At 47.9% G+C, this 20,073-nt stretch overlaps 1 protein-coding gene across 2 annotated transcripts in view; it reads right to left on the bottom strand.

The window, feature by feature from the left end:
- Positions 1-20,073, bottom strand: part of slc4a11 (solute carrier family 4 member 11) — a 46,939-nt gene that overhangs the window by 5,955 nt on the left and 20,911 nt on the right. The window contains exons 4-17 of one of the 2 annotated variants that reach the window (XM_057058394.1): positions 20,022-20,065; positions 18,060-18,288; positions 15,168-15,200; positions 12,354-12,435; positions 12,008-12,131; positions 9,978-10,187; positions 7,832-7,916; positions 6,425-6,550; positions 6,108-6,221; positions 5,123-5,255; positions 4,536-4,609; positions 2,182-2,410; positions 1,663-1,769; positions 421-586 (exon numbers count right to left, since the gene is read on the bottom strand). In XM_057058394.1, coding sequence (XP_056914374.1) covers positions 421-586; positions 1,663-1,769; positions 2,182-2,410; positions 4,536-4,609; positions 5,123-5,255; positions 6,108-6,221; positions 6,425-6,550; positions 7,832-7,916; positions 9,978-10,187; positions 12,008-12,131; positions 12,354-12,435; positions 15,168-15,200; positions 18,060-18,288; positions 20,022-20,065 — 1,756 coding nt within the window. The remainder of the gene's footprint in view (positions 1-420; positions 587-1,662; positions 1,770-2,181; positions 2,411-4,535; positions 4,610-5,122; positions 5,256-6,107; positions 6,222-6,424; positions 6,551-7,831; positions 7,917-9,977; positions 10,188-12,007; positions 12,132-12,353; positions 12,436-15,167; positions 15,201-18,059; positions 18,289-20,021; positions 20,066-20,073) is intronic. The other variant, XM_057058395.1, reaches the window with a different exon arrangement.

Here is a 20,073-nt window from a genome sequence, read left to right as displayed (position 1 = left end):
AGAGCAACACACACACACACACACACACGCGCGAGCGAGCACGCTGGGATCAGCTCACACTGGTGATTCACACCAGTCCAGCAAACCTAAGCTATTATTATTATTATGATATCTGACGAAATACAGATGATTTGAATCTGACGATCAAGCTTCAGAAGCCGCAGTGATCAAAGGCTCCTCTGAGGCGCCGCTGAAACCGGCCCAGCGGGCAGCGAGTGCTCGCACGCCGTCTGCCGCCTTAACTCCATCTCAGTTGAATGAATATACTGAGGTTCAACCGTGTGGCACCATCACTTTTCCATTATTGCAACGATCCTGAGGACCAGTTCTGGCTGGGAAGGCGGCCCAAACGTGCAGTTTCCAGCCCAGTTAACCAGCAGATCTCTGGGCTTCATTTGTGTTACGTGAGAGGAGACTGGCCTGTTTTCTGGCGCGTTGGTCAGCGAGACAACGATGTTCTGGTCGATGAAGATGAGGAGGGCCAGCAGGAAGCCCAGGCCCATGGCGCTGAGGATGTTCAGGGCCGACAGGCGCTCAAACGGAGCCACGTTGAAGGTGGGTCGGTCGTGAACTTTGAAGACTGGAACTGTGGGCACAAACACAAAAGTTTAGGTTTGACTTTGTTTCAACTTTTCAGACATTTGGGCCCAAAACGAGACGGTGATTTAGTGAAGCAGAATCAGACGGCGCCGGAATTATATTTGTTTGAAATATAATCTGTCTTTCTATCGCTCAAACGTTCTCTTTTTTTTATACCTTGGTGTTTTTTCAGACACTGAATATTTCATGTTTTCCGCAGAATTAAGCGCCTTCGGTTAAATTTAGCAGAAATGACAATGCAAAAACGGCTCTATTATCTTATGACTTATTGTCTGCGAACGAAGGGAAAATTGGCCGAGCACTTAAATGTAAATTCACGGAGGGTTTGGCTCCTCTGCTTTTCTGTGCCGACCTCTGGAGAGCAGCTGCTGCTCCGCCAGTGATGAACGGAGCTTCGAACTGATGCCAACAGCAGAGGATGGAAGGCCAGGCTCCCCGGGGTGCTTTAATTAAACACAACAAATAAGGGAGACCTGGCTGTCCTGGAAGCATCGGCTGTAATTCCTAACCTGTCGGGAGCTAAAGCGTAAATAACCCCGTCACAACACAACAACCGCTGCGGCAGCTTTTCCTGCGGTTCCATGTCAACCACGTGAGTCTGAGACGCCTCTCCTGAGGCCCGTTTCCATTAGAAAGCTGATCAACAAGCATCTTAAATGCATTCAACCACGTTGCTGCAGTTTGTCCCTAATTGCAACAACATTAGGAATTAGCCGGAGCTGCGACTTGACTGAGATCCTGCTGCATGAATACTGATGCAAAAGGAGAATTTCTGAACCGAACCTGACAGTTGTTTCTCTGGAAGCTGCTGCCTAAATGTTGAAATTGGCAGCTGATATTCTCCTACGTTTCCCTCACCACCTTCATCTGCAGGTCAAGTTTAAGCCCCCCGTCGATAAAATTGATCATCCACACGAAGCTCATATTGACAAACCTCTGAGTTTCAGCGTGGGTGTGCAGAATTCTGGACTTTGCACTCACACAGCAGCAGAAAAGACCCACGTGCACGCACGCTTTTACACTTGTTTACAGTTTATGGGCGAAGCCGCGAGTGGTACTGACGTTCAATGTCGCTGAACAGGTAGGAGCCGATGAAGGAGAAGAGCAGCACTGAGATGGGCAGGGCGCAGTCTGACAGCACCTCCCTGACTTTAGCGTGCAGGAACGGACTAAGAGAGAGAGAGAGACATGGAGAGAGGGAGAGAGAGGTGGTTTTAAGTGGGGAGAGACCAATAATACAGGAATACAATTAGTGTGCACAAGACAAGGACAAAGGCTGCAATCCCGACACCACTTAAGCAGCTCTGTCCGCCCTCCGCGTACACAATTGAATCCGGATTTGAGGCTGATTTGATTACTGGGAGCAATCAGAAGTGGAATATTAATGCTTATTAAATCACAGGCTGGAGCAGAAGCTTTGACAGGAAAAAGGAGCTCTTTCCTCCCAGCTGTGTCACTCCTGAAGAACGACTCAGCAGATTTGGTCCAAACGGGCCCAACATTCCCCCCCAAATGGGATTTAAGCTCCTCTGGTGATCTATCTTCAGAGTGCTGCAGAGCTGCGGCGGTGCTGCACATTACCTCCTCTTGAATTGGTAGAGGGTGTAGCCCATCCATAACGTCCCGAGCATCAGCAGCAGGCAGAGGAGGGGCCGCTCGCGGGTGCAGTGGATGAAGGACTCCGGCAGGATGCCGAGCGCCAGGCCACCCGCCGCCTCGCTCTTGTTTCCCGTCAGCAGCAACTTGCTCTGAGGGAAGTAGTCGTAGCTGCCGTTGGCCAGCGTCGGGGGGTGGTAATACTTGTCGAAGACTGAAAATACAAACGTGATGATCAGGAACAGAAACCTGGCAGAGAAGCACAGTGTTTTTTTAAATAAAACATGTTTTTTCTTCTGGAGATCTTGTCCATGAATAATAAATACGATCTGAAACGCAAGTTTGATACCGAATACCTGAAAAAACACCCTGTTCTCTCTTAGTGGAGATGAGAACGACGACACGCTACTCTGCTGCTCATCACTTCAGTTTACAACTGAACAAACAGGATGAAGAACAAAAATATTGGCTCTGTTGCCGGTTTAATCCAAAAATCCTGCAGATGAATTTGTAACTCATACAGCAGCTTAAAGCTCCTTGTGTTCATGCTACAGTGAGCAGAGACGACAGTAAAACACCAACGGAAGAGATGCTGGAGCAGAGAGGCTCATAAAGGTGACATCACACACACACACACACACACACACACACACACACACACACACACACACACACACACACCTGGCGAAAATTTAGTGAAGGAAATCACGATTCTTGTCTGAAGCCAATTTAAAGTCCGATTAACACATATTCTGAAATTCCGAGCTGGAATGGAGACCAGTTTGGGACCAGTTTGACCCAGAAAGCTGAGTCTGACATATCTGTCACGGAACCAAAAGGAAGTTAGCACGTGAGAGCGGACAGACATCTGTGGCGCGGTGGCAGATTTTGGATGAGGGTAATAACGACACTGGCATTTCCAAACAGAAGCGACGCTGCACTGGGAAATGAACTGCTTCCTGCTGCCACTTGCTCATTACTTAGATATAAAGTTTGGTGGAATATTTATGACACAGTAACAAAGGATGAATAACAGACAGAGTTAGTGGAATATAGCTGCAGGCCTGACGGCTGAGCTGATTAATTAGGGGCTACATAAGATAATATCCCCCTCAGCTTAGCTGACCGAGCCGAGCAACTATCAGATTTAATAAATACTCCACATAAGGCTCACGGTTACTATGACAACTGCTCAAATTTATAGAAAATTCACAAGATTGTTTTGATTATTGTGATCCCAACACTGCCGACGTCAGGATGAGAGCTCTTACCACAAGAGGGGGTTCTTCAGTCGAGGGGGGAATTAATTACTGACACTTTAATCCATTTAAACACTGAGACGACTTTAGTGTTTGTCTGCACGGACTTGAAATATTTGATGGTGAGGTGGTGTAATCAGTGATGGTGAGGTGGTGTAATCGGTGATGGTGAGGTGTGTAATCAGTGATGGTGAGGTGTAATCAGTGATGGTGAGGTGTAATCAGTGATGGTGAGGTGGTGTAATCAGTGATGGTGAGGTGGTGTAATCAGTGATGGTGAGGTGGTGTAATCAGTGATGGTGAGGTGTAATCAGTGATGGTGAGGTGGTTTAATCAGTGATGGTGAGGTGTAATCAGTGATGGTGAGGTGGTGTAATCAGTGATGGTGAGGTGTAATCAGTGATGGTGAGGTGGTGTAATCAGTGATGGTGAGGTGGTGTAATCAGTGATGGTGAGGTTGTAATCAGTGAGGGTGAGGTGGTGTAATCAGTGATGGTGAGGTGGTAATCAGTGATGGTGAGGTGGTGTAATCAGTGATGGTGAGGTGGTGTAATCAGTGATGGTGAGGTGGTGTAATCAGTGATGGTGAGGTGTTGTAATCAGTGAGGGTGAGGTGGTGTAATCAGTGATGGTGAGGTGGTGTAATCGGTGATGGTGAGGTGGTGTAATGGTGATGGTGAGGTGGTGTAATCAGTGATGGTGAGGTGGTGTAATCAGTGATGGTGAGGTGGTGTAATCAGTGATGGTGAGGTGGTGTAATAATCAGTGATGGTGAGGTGGTGTAATCAGTGATGGTGAGGTGTAATCAGTGATGGTGAGGTGTTGTAATCAATGATGGTGAGGTGGTGTAATCAGTGAGGGTGAGGGGGTGTAATCAGTGATGGTGAGGTGTAATCAGTGATGGTGAGGTGGTGTAATCAGTGAGGTGAGGGGGTGTAATCAGTGATGGTGAGGTGGTGTAATCAGTGAGGGTGAGGGGGTGTAATCAGTGATGGTGAGGTGGTGTAATCAGTGAGGGTGAGGTGGTGTAATCAGTGATGGTGAGGTGTAATCGGTGATGCAGATGAGGAAGCATCTTACTTTTGATTGTGCCTTTCACCGCGTCCACCACAAAGGCGATGGAGATGAACAAGGCGATGACCTCCTCTGTTGACCTGGAGAGCATCAAACATTCATTCAGCTGTTGAAAACATCTTTTTAAATATGATTTACAAATAAAGGTTTGACTGGATTCTCAGTTTATAGAGATGAAAACGCTGACGGGTAATTTTCAAAGGCAGGTTTGTCCCGTGTGGCTGATGTTTTGTTGGGTGGTGACCTCGTGTTGGCCCAGTTCCTGAATAAAATGCTCATCAAAAGCATCCTCATCATGTTGGCTGCACATTCCTGTTTTATTCTGCGCATCAGACCGGTTCCTTCAAACCCATTTCCACAGATCCAAAATCAATTGTGTGCATTAGGAACCACGCTGTGGACGATGAAGTGTTGTCAGCTACCACGCGCTCCCTGACTGGACCCGGCCAGTTTGGATCCAAATGGCTTTTATTCAGGCTAATTTCCCAGCAGCCCCACAGAGGAAGAGATGAGGACAAAGCGGGATAATCATCCCGTTCAGTAGCACGGAGCCACTCAGACGTGTTGAAGTGACCTGCGTTAATGAGAAATACCTTTTGAAGAGCTTCATGAGCAGGCTGACATTGAAGATCCCTCCCAGGATGAGGAACAGGCAGTTCCACAGACCGATGCAGGCGTAGAAGGCTGGAAAGTCCAGGTTATAGTCGTCGCAGATTCCTCGGATCACTGCGATGTTGGACGTGCACAACAACACACACCAGCATTATGAAACCACCACTGATGACGCGAGTCCCCACCAGAGGAACGTCTAGGGTTTTGTCAGGTTTGTCAGGAAAACTTCAGATTCTAGAAAAGTCTTTTTCAAGTTCCATCAGAATCCAATTAAGTCTGCTTGGGACTTTTAACACGATGAGCAAACAAACCGACAAAGACCGATCAATGTTAATTCAATCGATACACAAAAGCAAACTGGGTTAATAACAAACAGCATTGATCAGCTTTTTGTCCTGATAAACACACACACACTTTATTTAAAGATAAAAAGAAGAGCATAAACCCAAACCGTCCCAGTTCAGCTGTAATTTTAAACAGATCAGAGATGATTTGCATCTGCACAAACAGCCCATTGTTCTGCTCAGACGGGCTGCTGGAAACGTGGTGTAATTACCCCCACGAGGACGTGCTAAGCACAGATCTAACCCATTTACTTCAAAGATGGCTCCAGCGTGAGCCCGGTTCTGAAACTACAGCGTGGCACCGGCGTCCCCGCCGACGCCCCAACCTCCACCGCCAGAACATCGGGATCGTTTAACGTCCTGCACACAGAACGCTGCCGTTGTGTCTGAAGTGAATCTAAAGTTTGGTGTGCACGTGTTGGTGCACGTCTCTGCTGAGAGCGACTGTTGCGTAACAGGAGCCAGGCACAAACAAAGCTGTTTTCTTCATTACTGAAAAACACAAGCTTTTCCTGCCGGGCTGCACCAGGAACACAGATTTGGGGCGAACGTGCGCTCAAACGCTCCGACAGCGGTGAAGGTGGGGCAGACGGGGCGCCGCTGCCAAGGGGGAGACACGTACCGCTGATGAAGATGGCCAGAGGGGCGGTGGTCAAAGGGATGACCAGAGGAGAGCCGGCGAATAGCGAGTAGATGACCCCCCCAATGCTCTGACCGATGATGGTCTTCCGGACATCTGGAAGAGAGGACGCACGCAGGGGAAACTCAGGAGGGCGCTCTCATTAACGTCCAGACCAGGAACGTTATTGTGCCGTGTCCCTTCTTAACAAATGTCCTTGCAGGACCCTAAATCACATGACCTCTGCCGGCCCCAAACTGGAGCTCTGCCAAGATACTTCAGCCTTCTAGTTTGAATGTTTAACGTTTGTTCTCTCTTACCGATCTCGCCACGCGTGCTCTCGTCATTCAGGGAACCGAAAGCGATGGCGGGGAGGAGGATGGCGATGTAGAGGAAGATGGCCGTGGTCATGTACTTCAGCAGGGTTTTATTACTGCCAACGATACCTGACGGGGACAGAACAGTCACACTTTGATCTGGAAACAGCCCCAGGTTCTCTGCTCCCCGTCACACGGCGCGCTGAAACCGTCCCGGGGGGCTCGCGCTCTTCAAAATCTAAAAGTAATTTCAGAAAGTTTGGATCCATCCATCATTTTGTGGGGAGACTGATCTCTTTTATCCAGATGATGGATAACTGGTTTTGGAATAAAACACTCTAATTGGGCTCTAATGTGATCAGAGTGATTTCGGTCTTGTGACCTTCATCAGATGATCGTTATCCGATGACGTTCACGAGACTGAAATGTCTTGATTTGGTTACAGCTCAGCGAGTGTCGAGATATTAGCAAAGGAGAGAAGACTGAAAGGGAGCAGGCAGCGAGGAGGCTCCAGCGGGAGGGCAGAAGCACTTGATGCTGCTCTATTTTACAAATCAAGGTTAACCGCATCTGTTCTAAAGCTCTCATTAGGTTACTCTAATCCCTCTGAAACAATCAGGGGTTTTCTTGAAACTCACATGAATTCCTTTTCCTGTCCCAAAAAGGAAAAATAACCTGGAGGAAAGACGACAGCTCTGCTGAGTTTTTGAAGCAGAAGAAGCTGATGTGCAGCAGCGGGAGGACGCTGACTTAACAAGGTCCCCAAGAATAAAAACTTTTTAAAAAAAGATTTGTGCAACATCTGTTATAGAAATGACTCGTCAAAACAAGACAGACTGTTGTCAGTTGTCTGTCAGACTTCCTCCTAATTTTGGGGCTGTGAAGGCTGCCAACTAGTGGTGGTGCAGATATGTGCAGCAACAGTTGAATACATTTAATTAAACTGACAAATTATCACATACGAAGATACAAACCATCCCTGGACACTATTATTAGCATATTTGTTAAATGGATAGGAGGGGCTTGTACCAATACTGAGGTCCACCACTAGGGGGCGATATTTAATGCAAAATGTGAGACATTCCAATGGCAGCGAGTGTTAACAGTTATTTTTTTAAAACATGAAATATTCCTAATGCTCTATATTTAGACATTTTACTCATGATAACAATCTTAGTCGTTGATAAAACCACCAATCTGTTAAACTACACGTTCCCAACAAGGGAAATCCGGGAAACTACGGAGAGGTGAGAGACTGTGGTTTTAAGGGGAGGCCGCCCTAGGAGTGGCGCAGATGCTGCACCGATGGAACTGAGGCTGAAGGTGACAGACAAATGAGGAACTGTCAGTGGCCCCCTGCTGTGGCATAATAAGGTGGATGATTCAGCTTCAAGTCGCCGTGGAGCGTACCATCTGTGAAGTCAGAGGGGTAGAAAGGCAGCCGGCGGCACAGGTCCTCGTAAATCCCCCGGCCGGCCTTGAAGAAATCTTTGCACTGCAGACAGAAGGGAAAAGGTGAGATTTTCAGCGGGGGGGATACGGCCCCTGCAGCAGAACAGGGTCGCACATGTGCTGGTGCGCCCTCTACAGGACAAGGCGGTAACAACAGGAGCATATTTCACCGACAATCTATTTTTAATTAACTTTATCGAAAACACAGGAGCTGAAATTTGATATTAGGCTGTAATTTTTTATGTTTAATTAACTTGACTTTACATTTTTAAAGCATTTTTTCCCCGGTTTTTCACAAATTAAGAACCAAATTCCAGGAAATCACTCATCCTTCAACTAAACTCTAAACCAGATTTTAACAATATGGAGGTTGGCGGGTTTTTTTGTTGATCAGTTCATTTAATCTTTTAAGCAATTAAATGTTGGCATTCCTCCTAGAAATGCTGCCTGAACTTGTATGTTCTCCGTCCTGTCCGGCACATTAAGGTTAAAAACTTCCCATTTAATGATTCAGAGACACAGCAGGCTTTGTGAAAGTGGATTTAATTCATCAAATTGAAAAAGATTTTCCTCGAAGAGCTCCAATTGCATCTCTAATCTATACACACAGTAAGCAGATCAGCGGGACTGCACTTAGACGTGCATTTAATAAATAGAAGGATGAAAAATGAGGGAGGGATGGCAGCAAGGATGGAAGATTTGCTGTATTTTTAGACTCAAAAATGACGATTCAACAGGCTTTTTTTCTCCAACAAGATGAGCTTTTGTATTACGTTATGGAGTTATTGGGTAAATTATCCATTAAGCCAGTGTTTAATTTAACGCACAACTACATAATTAAGCATATCCTGGCAGACATGTGACCACGTGTTGAACTGTGGATGTTGAAAATCATTTTAATTTTCTATAGCAAAAATTCAATAAAAGCCGTCTTGTGACTGAACCTTTTAATTAGCAGACGTCCACCAATATGTTATGAGTTTGTGCTTGAGGATTTACCGTTTCAAGATTTGCTTTGAATCTCTTGTTTGTAAGTTTTATTTTTTCACAGAATTCTGCAGTTTATTTGAAACCAAACAAGAGCCAAATCTTTTCAACATGTCACCTTAAGTAGGAAATAAATCTATCATCAAACCTGAAAAACCACCAAAATATGTGGGATATCCTGGAGGCATTGATCATTGTGTGTGTGTGTGTGTGTGTGTGTGTGTGTGTGTGTGTGTGTTATTGGCTCAGAAAGATTAGCATCAACCTGTTTGCTCTAGCAGGAAAAAAGTCTACATTTGGCTTGATTCTAAGTGTTTTCATGTATTTTGATGTGAATGTAGATGGAATCAGAAATGGCGGATGTCCTTTCATGATTTCCCTCCCTTTGATGTCACTGTTTCCTGTTTCTCCCTCTGTTTCTGTTGCTTTCTATTGTTCTTCATCCATCCCTCTTTCACTGAGTGGCACTGAGCCTTACAAGCCCAGGGATAAACACCTCACAAAATCCTCTGCAATAAAGACACACACACACACACACACACACACACACACACACCTGGCCTGTCAACCACAACATTCATACAAAATGTTGGCCACTGGCCACCAAATAGAGGCCTCCTGGTCCGTGTGTGTGTGTGTGCGTGCGGTGTGTGTGTGTGTGTGTGTGTGTGTGTAAAGGATGGAGAGCTCTGACAGGAGTGTGAGAGATGCAGGGTCCTTAACCGACTGAGGGGGCCTGGCAGGAGTTGATACTGATTGATTAGGGGGAGAGAAAAGATGGAAGACTGCAGCCTGCCGAGCATAGTGGGGGAGCGAGGTGTGGGGGAGGTGGGGAAGGAGGAGGTGGTGGGGGGGAGGAGGAGGAGGTGGTGGGGGAGGTGGGGGTGAAATGGAAGCGAATAATCAAAAGGTTGAGATGTGTAAATCAATGTGCAGATTTATTCCTGCACAGAAACGAATGAGCTGGTGAAAAGTGTCAGACGGGAAGGGGGAGGGGGGTGAGGGGGGGTGGAACACACCTGAAGTCCCACCTGAGGACTGAGGCAGACAATCGGAGCTTCTCGAGACAATCACACATAACCCTTCGGCTCTAACAGAACAGTCGGGGGGGGCCCACCTTGAGAGGTTTGTGACTGCGGGGGTCGGTCTCCTCCTTCCCCAGGGCGGTGGGCTGCTGGTTGGTTGCCGTCAGCTGGTGCCTCTGGAACACCAGAGCCTCCTTAAACTCCTCCTGTGTCTTTGTCTCCAGCAGCTTCTGCCTGAAGGAGATATCAGAGAAGAGCGTGGCGAAGGTCCGGCCCAGCTCCATCGCCGTCTTGGTGCTTTTCTGGAGGGTAACAAAGCATTAAATTCAGCATTAAAGTGACTTAATGAAGGAAAACTGATACCAGGGGGAGGAAATGCCAGTGTTGGGCGCTTCGCCGACCCAAATACCACTTTGTTTGAAATTAAAATAGTTCTCATGTTGGGAAATGAAGATTGGCGTTGACAAAAAAGATGTTCTGCTTTCCAACAGCGGCGAAGGAACAAATTCATTAGTCTTTAGTCTCAAGGTTGGGACGCAGCGTGAAGGTCCAGATCAGACAACCTTCAGCAGTTTCCAGTCTCACCTGGACAGCAGCTTCCAGCCGAGATACAGGAAAACCACCGTTGACCCGCTGCTAACAATGACACGCTCCGTCCTAGCTCTGAAACTGGGTCTTCGTGGGGCTAATTTCAGCAGTTAGTCGGCTTTTATTCGCAGGTTTGTGACGACCTGTCTGTTTTTTCTTAGTTTGGCTGACTTGATTTCATCTTTGCAGCATCACCCGATGACCCGCCGCTGGACGGATGAAGTGTGGAGGAGAAGCTGACGATCCTGACTGAATAAAACGTCAATACACCTCAATTGTTGCCTGAGTCGTGTCAGCCTGTCAACACCAATGGCGGCTGCGTAAAACGAGGTCAGAAACTCACACGAGCGCGGCAGAAATTACACTCGCCGCCAAGAAAAAAGCCACCACAACAGAGGAAGAGAGCAGTCGGTCATTAGGAGCCATTGTCATGTCCACGCTGAGACATTTCAGTCTTTAAGTGGACAAGAAATCAAAGTGTAAAGAGCATGAATGTCTGGAGGAAATGCCACGATGATCCATCCAGCAACCTGCCGTCCAGGCCCTCGCTGCTCCCCTCCGTTTCTAAGCATTTCAGCACTTCTCCACGGCAGTCGGGAGGTCAGATGTGGTTTATTTAAAACCAAGACCAACCTTCACAGAACCAGCCCACATCACAGAGCAGCACTCTTCTGCTTTAGTTGGGGCTCGGCGCTGCCGGGCACACTGAGCAACACAGGTGGGTTATGGAAGTGGAAGCAGATGCTGGTCAGGTTCAACAGCCCTGGGGGTTGTTGGACACGGAGAGGTTGGGACGATCAGGAGAGACGGGACACAGGACGTGGACAGCATGTCCTGACAGGTGGCAGATTGGAGGGTTGAGTGGGCTTCTGGGAAGCACAAAGAGTCTTCAGTTCTGAAGAGCTCCCTGATTTAAACTCCCAGAGGCCGAGCCGGTCCAGGTGCTGACGGTCACTCCGACTCCATTCAGCGCACGTGCTGTTGCAAGAGCGAGGACCTTCGCCTGGCGGTGGCTTCAAGATGCTCAGAACTGCTGTCCACAGGAGCGCCGGTGCCGCGTTCATGTCACGTCAGATAACAGATTCAGTTCGACCTGAGATGTTTATAAAGATAATGGGGCTGTTGGCATGACCTTTGACCTCTGAACCTATGGGATGAACAAGGCTTGACCTTCGACCTTCAATACCTCATCAGTCCATAGAATCTAATCATATAAACGGCACAAAGCGCTCCGAGATGCCAAAACTGGTTAGTTAAGCATTACGAACCCGTAATTAAAGGCACAAGTTCTTGGTTAGTGCTGTCATGCCAGGATGATGCCTCACTTCATGTCAGATAAACATCTGAACAAAACTGTGATTCTCACCGTTGTTAATTAGATGAGTTGGCTCATTAAGCTTCTGTTAGTGCGTCTTTCTGGGTTAGCAAATGCTAATGTATGTAACTTAGTTACTCAATGATTGAGACCAAATGTGCGATTGAGGAGAAGCAGCTGTCAAAGAGGATTTCCTCCCTGTGGGGGGTCAGCGATTACCATTTTGAGGGGGGCCAGGATCAGGATGACGTAGCGGACCTCGCAGCAGTTCTCCCCCCAGTTCTGCGGCCTCTCCAGGCGGGAGATGCACACGTGGCGCCTCTGGAGATGCTTGACGTTGCAGCTGGGGCAGAGAAGGATAAAGAGGAGGTCATCCAAAGGTCAGCGGGTCACCAACATTCCCATAGTTTAACCTCCGAGTCGCTGCTGCTCAGGTACAAGCTGTCCGAACGTGGACAATACTGCAGGTTTACTAGATTACGTTGAGAATTATGCTGCGCTCCTAAAAAGATGCTATACTCCAAATGTCAAAGAGAGAAAAAAGGGTGCATGTGTTCACACTTACAGGATGCAGAGCCACGACTGCTGGTACTGGACGCCAGTGGCGGTCGCCGTCACACCCTGAATCGTCTCTGACAGAAGGTGGACTAGGGTGGGAAAGGTCAGAGGTCAAATAGGAACTAACTGAGATCCACATAAATCTAGACTCAACCTCTCTCTCTCTCACACACACACACGCACTCAAACTTTCCCAATATTCACTGTAGTTGTAAATAACGTCTTTGGAAATTGAAATGAGATTAAAACGTACGTTATCTGACCTTCTCGTGTCATGTTTAAAATATTAAACGGTGTAATGTGCTGTTGCAGAGCTCTGGACACGATATCAGCGTCACGAGTGTTTAACAAGCTCGCCTCACGCTGCAATGTCGCTGTGCCCCGTGAGCAAACGCGCTATTAACGAGGTTCGTCCATCCCCGGGAAACGTTCACGCTCAGATTTTAGAAAGTGACACTTCATTACGCAGCACTGAGCAAACAGCAGCTGGGGGCGCCGCTGAGACCTGTCTGTTTGCCTCCTAATAAGACGCAGGATCTCCCTTCTGAGTTCTCACGCTGGGAGCGATGAATAATGGTGTTTCCAGGGATTTTCTCCAGCAGACTCAACATCCTGAAAGCCTCCAGAAGATGCGGCGTGTTTTGGCACGCCGCCACTCGGTTGACGCACGAGTGCTGAGCAAAATTAAGGGGGGGGGGGGTGTATTTGTGTAATAAACGGTGAGGAGAATCATTATCATATCACACCAATTTCCCCTCCGCTTGACGTCTCTCCTATTCTTCCTTTAAGTCTGTCTTTCCCTTTCTCCTTTCCTCTCTCTGCTGTGCTGGCTCATCAATAAGGTATCCTCCATTCATGCCAGAAAATGATGGGCGTCACCATGACAACAGTATCACAGTGCTCAAGGAGCGAGAGAGTCAGGAACGAGGGAACGGCGATGCAGACAAAAAAGAAAGAAAAAGAAAGGGTGAGGGAAAGATGAAAAGGGGCCTGCAGAGAGGAGAGAATGTTGGGGGGGGGTGAGAGCTGAAGACGAGGAAAATATAAGACAAGCCTGGCAGAACAGGGGATACAAAACAGTCTGTGACAGAGGAGGAGGAGGAATGGAACAATCAAAACATCCAAATTTCTTATTGATATCAGTGGAGAACTAAAAATAAGCCTGAATGTGAAGAGATTTGACTAAACGAGCTTCTAATCAACCGCTGGGTGATAATCTCACCCGCTGTCACCGGGCAGCAGCTCGTTTGATTTGCTCATAATGTCATCAAAATGTCTCTTTGGGCATCTTTTGCCATGTTTAATAAACTCCGATGTCAAAAGGGAATGCTATTGTTTAATGTCTGGGGTGTGGAAGGTGGTGCCACCTAGTGGAGGGAGTGTAGGTTGCAGCATCTGTGTACAGACAGAAGCAGCGTCCATAAACCTCACAAATGTGTTGCACAAAAGCAGGTTTATGGCTGCACATTATACATATGAAAAAAGTGAGGGAGGAAAAAGTCCAACACATTTTTAATGAGTTCTGTATCTTTCATCAGCAGCCTACGTTCAGCGAGACAGAGAGAGAGATGGAGTGGAAAGCTAATGAAGATGAGCAGCTTTGATATTTGTCAGTTATGTGAAGATTTCTGCCTGGTTTCATCAGCTTTTTGCTATGCAAACACCACAGTTTCCACTCACAATGGGGGGAGACGTGTCACACGTCTCACACTCGCCGCACATCGAATTTGACAAACTTCAATGGGAAGAAACGACAGAACACGCGGAAGGTGAGACTGCCTGACTGGTCTGGCCCCTTTGATCTTCCCCACATCCAAATTCCTCAGCTGCATTTTCCCCGGTTGGAAGGGAGGAAAAACATAATGCATAATCCTGTAAATGGCAGGAGGATAACGCAGTCTGCCCCAAAGAAGGCAGGAAACAAATCAACAGATATGCTGAACCGCTCCAGAATACAAGCAGAGATGTTAATATCTCTTCTGGCGTCCCAGCCCCAATTCAGCGGTGGAAAATTGACAGAAACGTGTGCAGCTCCGCGGAAAAGAACCCGCAGACGGCTCGTGGGTTCGCTGGGAAAGGACAAGAGCTCTTTTGTGAAGGAAGCTCCTTACATTATGCTCAGGGGTGACCTCAATAAACCCTACTGATCTTATGCTGCCTTATAGATTAACTGCAGTCACAACCCCTCACACACACACACAATCATACACGCACGCGTGCACGAGATTGATTTCCTTCAATATGATGATGGTGGAGGGCACTTTGAGGGAGGTGATTAGAAGACACGAGGACTCCGTACAGCAGTGGCAGATGAAACACTTACTGTATATTGGGAGCCAAAAGCAGCCAATCACGGCGAGGGAGTCGGGCACTATGATATCACAGGGTGATGAGAGCGCCATGAGAGGGCCATGAGAGCGCCATGAGGACTGGGTCAATGACGGAGCCTCGTTAATCCCAGGAGATCATCCAACAGCGGAGCTGCCGTTACAATTACACCAATGAAATTACTCCAAAATCTCCTTTGTCGATTAATCAAATCGATAATCGCAGCGAGCGGGTCTGATTGAGTCCCTCACAGGACTTTGGAGTCTTGGCATTATTGGCCAGCGTTGGTCAGAATGGCCGTTGGAGAGGCATCGACGTCCGCGGCGCGGAGCCACGGCTGGCTTTTGTAATCATTTGATGACTCGGAGGATCGACCCAGTCCCGGGCATGGAACACAAACAGCATACTGATGGTGATTGGTACAGCATCACGCCTGTGATTGCAGCCTCGCGGCGGCTGATGCTGACATTTTCATCCAATTAGCACAGCTTACCGTCATCAAAGAAAACGAAACTTTGAGATTTGTCTGCACGGAGAAGGGGAGGAAGAGGAGAGAGAATAATTTCAGTCACCATTTCTGATCAGCAGGTCCTCACTCCTCCAGCCACACACACACACACACTGGTTAACAGGCATGAGTATCGACACTGAACAGAGACTTCATTTCCTGCTCTCCTTTAGCTCATGCATATTAAATAACGTTTCCCAGAGAAAATTCCTCAATGTCCGATCTTCGCTGGGCTCACGGAGCCTTATCTCAATTCCTGCCTACAGTTTATTAGCAAAAATTGGATTCTATCACTGATAGCAGCTCTGTATTTAGTGAGGCGCCGACGCAGAGATGGAGACGACAATAAAGAAAACGTAGCCGTCTTTCTTTCACGTGTAAAAGAGCTGAAATTGCTCCAGTTTAATATTCTGATCATTTATGCAGAGGGTTACGGCAGATCTGCACCGCGGAAAGTCCCGCCGACGGCCTGGAAATGATGTGTTATTATAATGACAGGCATGACCACCTGAGAAATATCCATCGCCATTCTGCTCTGGAGAAATTAATCCAAATTAAACTGAAGAAAAATGTTTTTCATTGATTCAATTATGAGCTGTTTCCAACGCCACAAAATGTCAGAGAACTGTTAAAATGGCATCCTGAGTCTGTGCATTTGGTTAAAAACGGTCCTTTTATCAGGCTAATTAAAGTGGATCTCCCGCTGCAAAGCCGCACAAATATGCCACAACTTTACAGTTTAATTCAATCGGAGGCAAAGTGGAGCGCCGATGAGCTCGATCAGAGGTGACAGCGACTCGGGGATAAATTACAGTGGGGTGGTGGCAGCCAGGGCGCAGCGGCGTGGATGGCAGAGAGCGCCGCAGCTGCTGCGGAATAACAGACGAGGGGACGATTAAACACCATCGCTCCAAATATTGACAATTAGACATTCTGTGGAAGCTGCTCATCTCTACTGTAAACTGTCATCATCTCCTGCAGCCCTCAATCATCCGCAGCCTCAGAAAGTCTGGCAGGCTGGCCTTGATGTGACATCCTTATTAAGGCTTTAGCAGCAGCCCGGGAGAGCGGGGAGCAGCAGGAGCTGGACTTTAAAACAACGAACGTGTGCAGGACTAATTATCTCTGTGGGCTTTTCATCTTTTCCATTTCTGTAATTCCCTCCCTTTTCTGGGTGGTTATAATCTGCTCCTGTTCTCTTTATCTCGCAGCTGTACAGAATTACGGCGGGAATGAGCCGGGACGCGCGGCCGCCGTATCGCGCTGCTCTGGCAGAGCCAGTGCAGATATGCCAGAAATTAATACCTGGAGAGATGTGTTGTGCTGATAACACGCTGGCGCGTTATATGAACGGGTTCCCCAGAGAAAAGCCTTTGTTCCTCCCCTGAAGATATGTCTTTATCCGCAGGAGGGTCAGGAGAGGTTGCAGAGCAAATATTTCTGATTTCAATTTACAAATGTGGCTCCAGCCCCCACCCCCACCCCCGAGGGGCTGAAATACGTCAAGTCGAGCTTCGCACGTCGTTCTGCTCATCCTGTAAATGTTTCCAAAAGTTGCACGAAGGCCGCCACCGTAAAACCTTGGTCGTCTTTAGTTGTTGCGTAATTGTGGGATTGTTACATCATCCACGGGGCAATTCATTAGCAACGTTCATCTCCTCTGTTCTGCCGCTGCTGCTCACGTATTTCCCCAGAGTCAGAGTTCTACTGTTCTGCTTGAATTAAAGAAAGAAATAAATCACCGTCTCCAGATAAAATCACGCCGTTATGTTGTTTCTGTGCAGCTAATTGGTGATTACGTCTGATTAGGATGCACAGAACTCAACTGGACGGCTCGCTGCTCCGTACGCAACAAAGATCAAAGGAAACAGAATCATTTCTAATGTGACCCAATAAAAACCTGCACGGGATTGTGTTAAAAACCAGGCCGCCATTCTGGGTCCTGGTGCTGGTGGGGCTTCTCTCTGGAGCGGAGGCAGTCGGCACGGCTCGCACTCTCGCCGAGCCGTTTGAAAAGCTAAGTGAGTGATCGATGACAGAAGTCAATTATCACCTCGCCGATGTGTCAGAGGCGACGGAGCAGGGCGAGCATCCCGCACCGCCCACCTCTGACTAACCATCAACACGTGTGGACGCCAGCGCCGCCAGACGCACCTCACCCTCCCCCCGCTTCCTCGTGCGCAGAAAAGAACATTTGAAAAAGAATCAACTTTTGCGACAGTGGATGCTGCAACAACGCTGTTACGCAAGGAGGCAGATTTCTACTGCTCTAATAGGCTGAGGAGATCCATCTGAACCAAGAGGCTTTGCAGCGCCGCCAAAATGAGCTGCGCCTGAATATCTGAGCTAATGTGACAGCGAGCTGGAAGCCAGCATAAAGGTATCCAACCTGCGGGGAGTTGCAAATTTAAAGGCAACAGTTTCTGTTAAAACCAGAAATAACTAGGACAGAGTGTAAAGGGAACACACAGCTACCTACTCTGAGGACGCAGGCAGCACAGGTTATTTATTTACCGTGGACGGGGTCAGTCAAATCATCTTTAAATGTATGCGATGTGATAAGAACTTGGCAGCTCTTCTGAGAAACCTTTGATGTCTGCCAACGGGCTCCTGCAGATTGAGCTTTAGAAAGGCTGCGGGGCAGATGCACGGCCTCCATTCAAACATCACAAACTCTCCTTTGGGTCTTAAAAGCTTCCTCAACCATTCTCAAACCTATCTGACAATTCAGCTGCTGAGCCTCAGGTGAGGAAGCGCAGATGTTTTTTAGGGCAGTTTTGTTGTACGTCAGAAGGTTCACCAAGTTCTCTGCGTGTGTTTCTCTATTTAAACATCTTTCCTGCTTGTGTGGCCGCGGGAACCCCCGTCAGAGCTTACCGTTGACCTCCTGCGCTCCTGCGTCGGTGAAAAGCATGCTCATCACCTCCTCAAAGTTGCACCCGGGCTCGGACGCGTGGCTGTCCTGACCGACGCTGTGCAGCATTCTCTTGAGGACGTCGTCCAGGGAGGCGGCCGTCTCATCCAGCAGGATGGTGGCCCGCTCCAGGAAGCCGTCCAGGTCACGGTGAGCCCGGATTTCCTCCTCAAAGTTCATCAGCTTCACATACTGTTCAAAAGACAAAGGATGTGATCAGCACAGCAGTTTCTGCAGAAAACAGAAAGACACCTGGTAAATAACACTTAGCGCACAAGCTAATGTGACATCCGCGCAGTAAAATAGTGCACGTGACGCCGTAGCTGCAGAACTGCTGCTCGAAACAGAAGTTTGTTGCTGTGACGTCATGTTTAATCAATGGCAGATGTGCACAGGCCTGCAGGCTGAAACAAGGCAGCTATTGTAAGCTCCAGTGGATTTTCCAAATCTTTAAGTAAACCAGCCACAGATCGGGCGACGTGTCTTCCTGAAGAGTTGTGTCTGAGAACGACCAACACAGCTCGATTAAGAGCTCCGAACACCAGCAGCTCTCAATATTATTGATCATGTGACGGACAGGATATGAAAGGATTCCCTGCTGTTCTCTTGAAAAGAACGGAACAAGCAGAAGTCTTTGGAGCTATTTAGGTGCAGCCTAAAAATAAAGGTGGTTTAATTTATTTTGTTCTTCCAATCAGGTCAGCTCAACGGAATAAAAGGTTAAGAGCTGAATTATTCTTTGTGCGCACCACAGCTAAATGGATTCTACTCATAGGCCACCACAAATTACTGGGAAATGTGACCATGCGAAGAAGCTTCAGAGAAAAGAGGTTAGCATTCCGCTAGCATTTACTGCTATTAGAAACGCAGCAGTAAGAGAAACATGACAGGATGAAGGGATGAGCTGAGGGGATTTAATAAGGTGGAACTGTGCTCCACGATGCTGGAACCCCCCAGTTAAACCTACTGGTCCCCCCACGACAGCGCGTGGGTGACGGCGGCAAACGTGACGGGATCTGAACTCTGTACGTGAAGTTGTTTCCTTTGACAGCTACTGAAGAAAAGTCTGAGCTGATCTCTGACCAGCAGCTCTGATTACTGCGATTTGCTCTCTTGTCTCTGGGAAAGCCTCAGAATGCAGACGATCTAACAGCCGCCAAATCCTGACGCAGGCGAGGGCAGATTTTTCTCAAATGCTGCCCCTGATGGCATCTCTCCACCACAAGAACCCAGAAATCTGCTCTTTGTCTTGAGGTTTCGGGAACAACGTTCTGGCCGGGGTGTTTTCGACTGTGTCTCGCCTGTTTTGTCCGTCTACGGCTGCCCCCCACGACAGCGAGGCGCCCTCTCAATCCCCCGCTGTTGTGTGTTTCCTGTGCAAATCATCATCCAAGCCTTTTTTCCCGTAATGCCGAGTGTTCATTTATACAGAAATACATCAGACACGTCGTTTGGTCCTCGGGCGAGCCATTAAATCCACAGAAGCATCGAGCGGGGAGCCGTGTTTTTCCAGGCACTCCCAGCGCTGTTTGCTGAGTATAAAAGCTGCAGATGCTAACCTGGCAGAGCCAAATTCAGACAGGATCATTATCAATAAACAATCAGGCAACATAAAAAGGGGTGGCCGTCCCTTTAAGAGGTGCTGAGTGTGTCTCTTTAATAGGAACGTAATGTGACTGCGGGGGAATTTAGTTAATGAGACAGTTGTGACGCTTAAAGTTGTCAGAAGTAAAGAGATAATGGATGAAAGTTCCAGCAGAAACGGGCTGAATCCACTTGGCTCCCAGCTTCTACTCGAAACGTCGAGGAAAATGAACAATGGGACGAGCGAAACAATTAGGTTGTGTTGTGAGCAGTGGAGGAGTGATGGAAGAGGAACTGAAGTGGTGGGATGTGCAACCGGAACATTAGCTAAGCCTTCTTACCTTCCGCGATGTGTTCAGTAACACACAACCTGAGTCGTCAGCATCTGAGGGA

This window comes from Takifugu flavidus, chromosome 16 (genome assembly GCF_003711565.1).
Source record: "Takifugu flavidus isolate HTHZ2018 chromosome 16, ASM371156v2, whole genome shotgun sequence".
In the NCBI taxonomy this organism is placed as follows: domain Eukaryota; kingdom Metazoa; phylum Chordata; class Actinopteri; order Tetraodontiformes; family Tetraodontidae; genus Takifugu; species Takifugu flavidus.
Note: the sequence above shows the minus strand (reverse complement) of the source record. Positions and strands in the feature narration are given on the sequence as shown.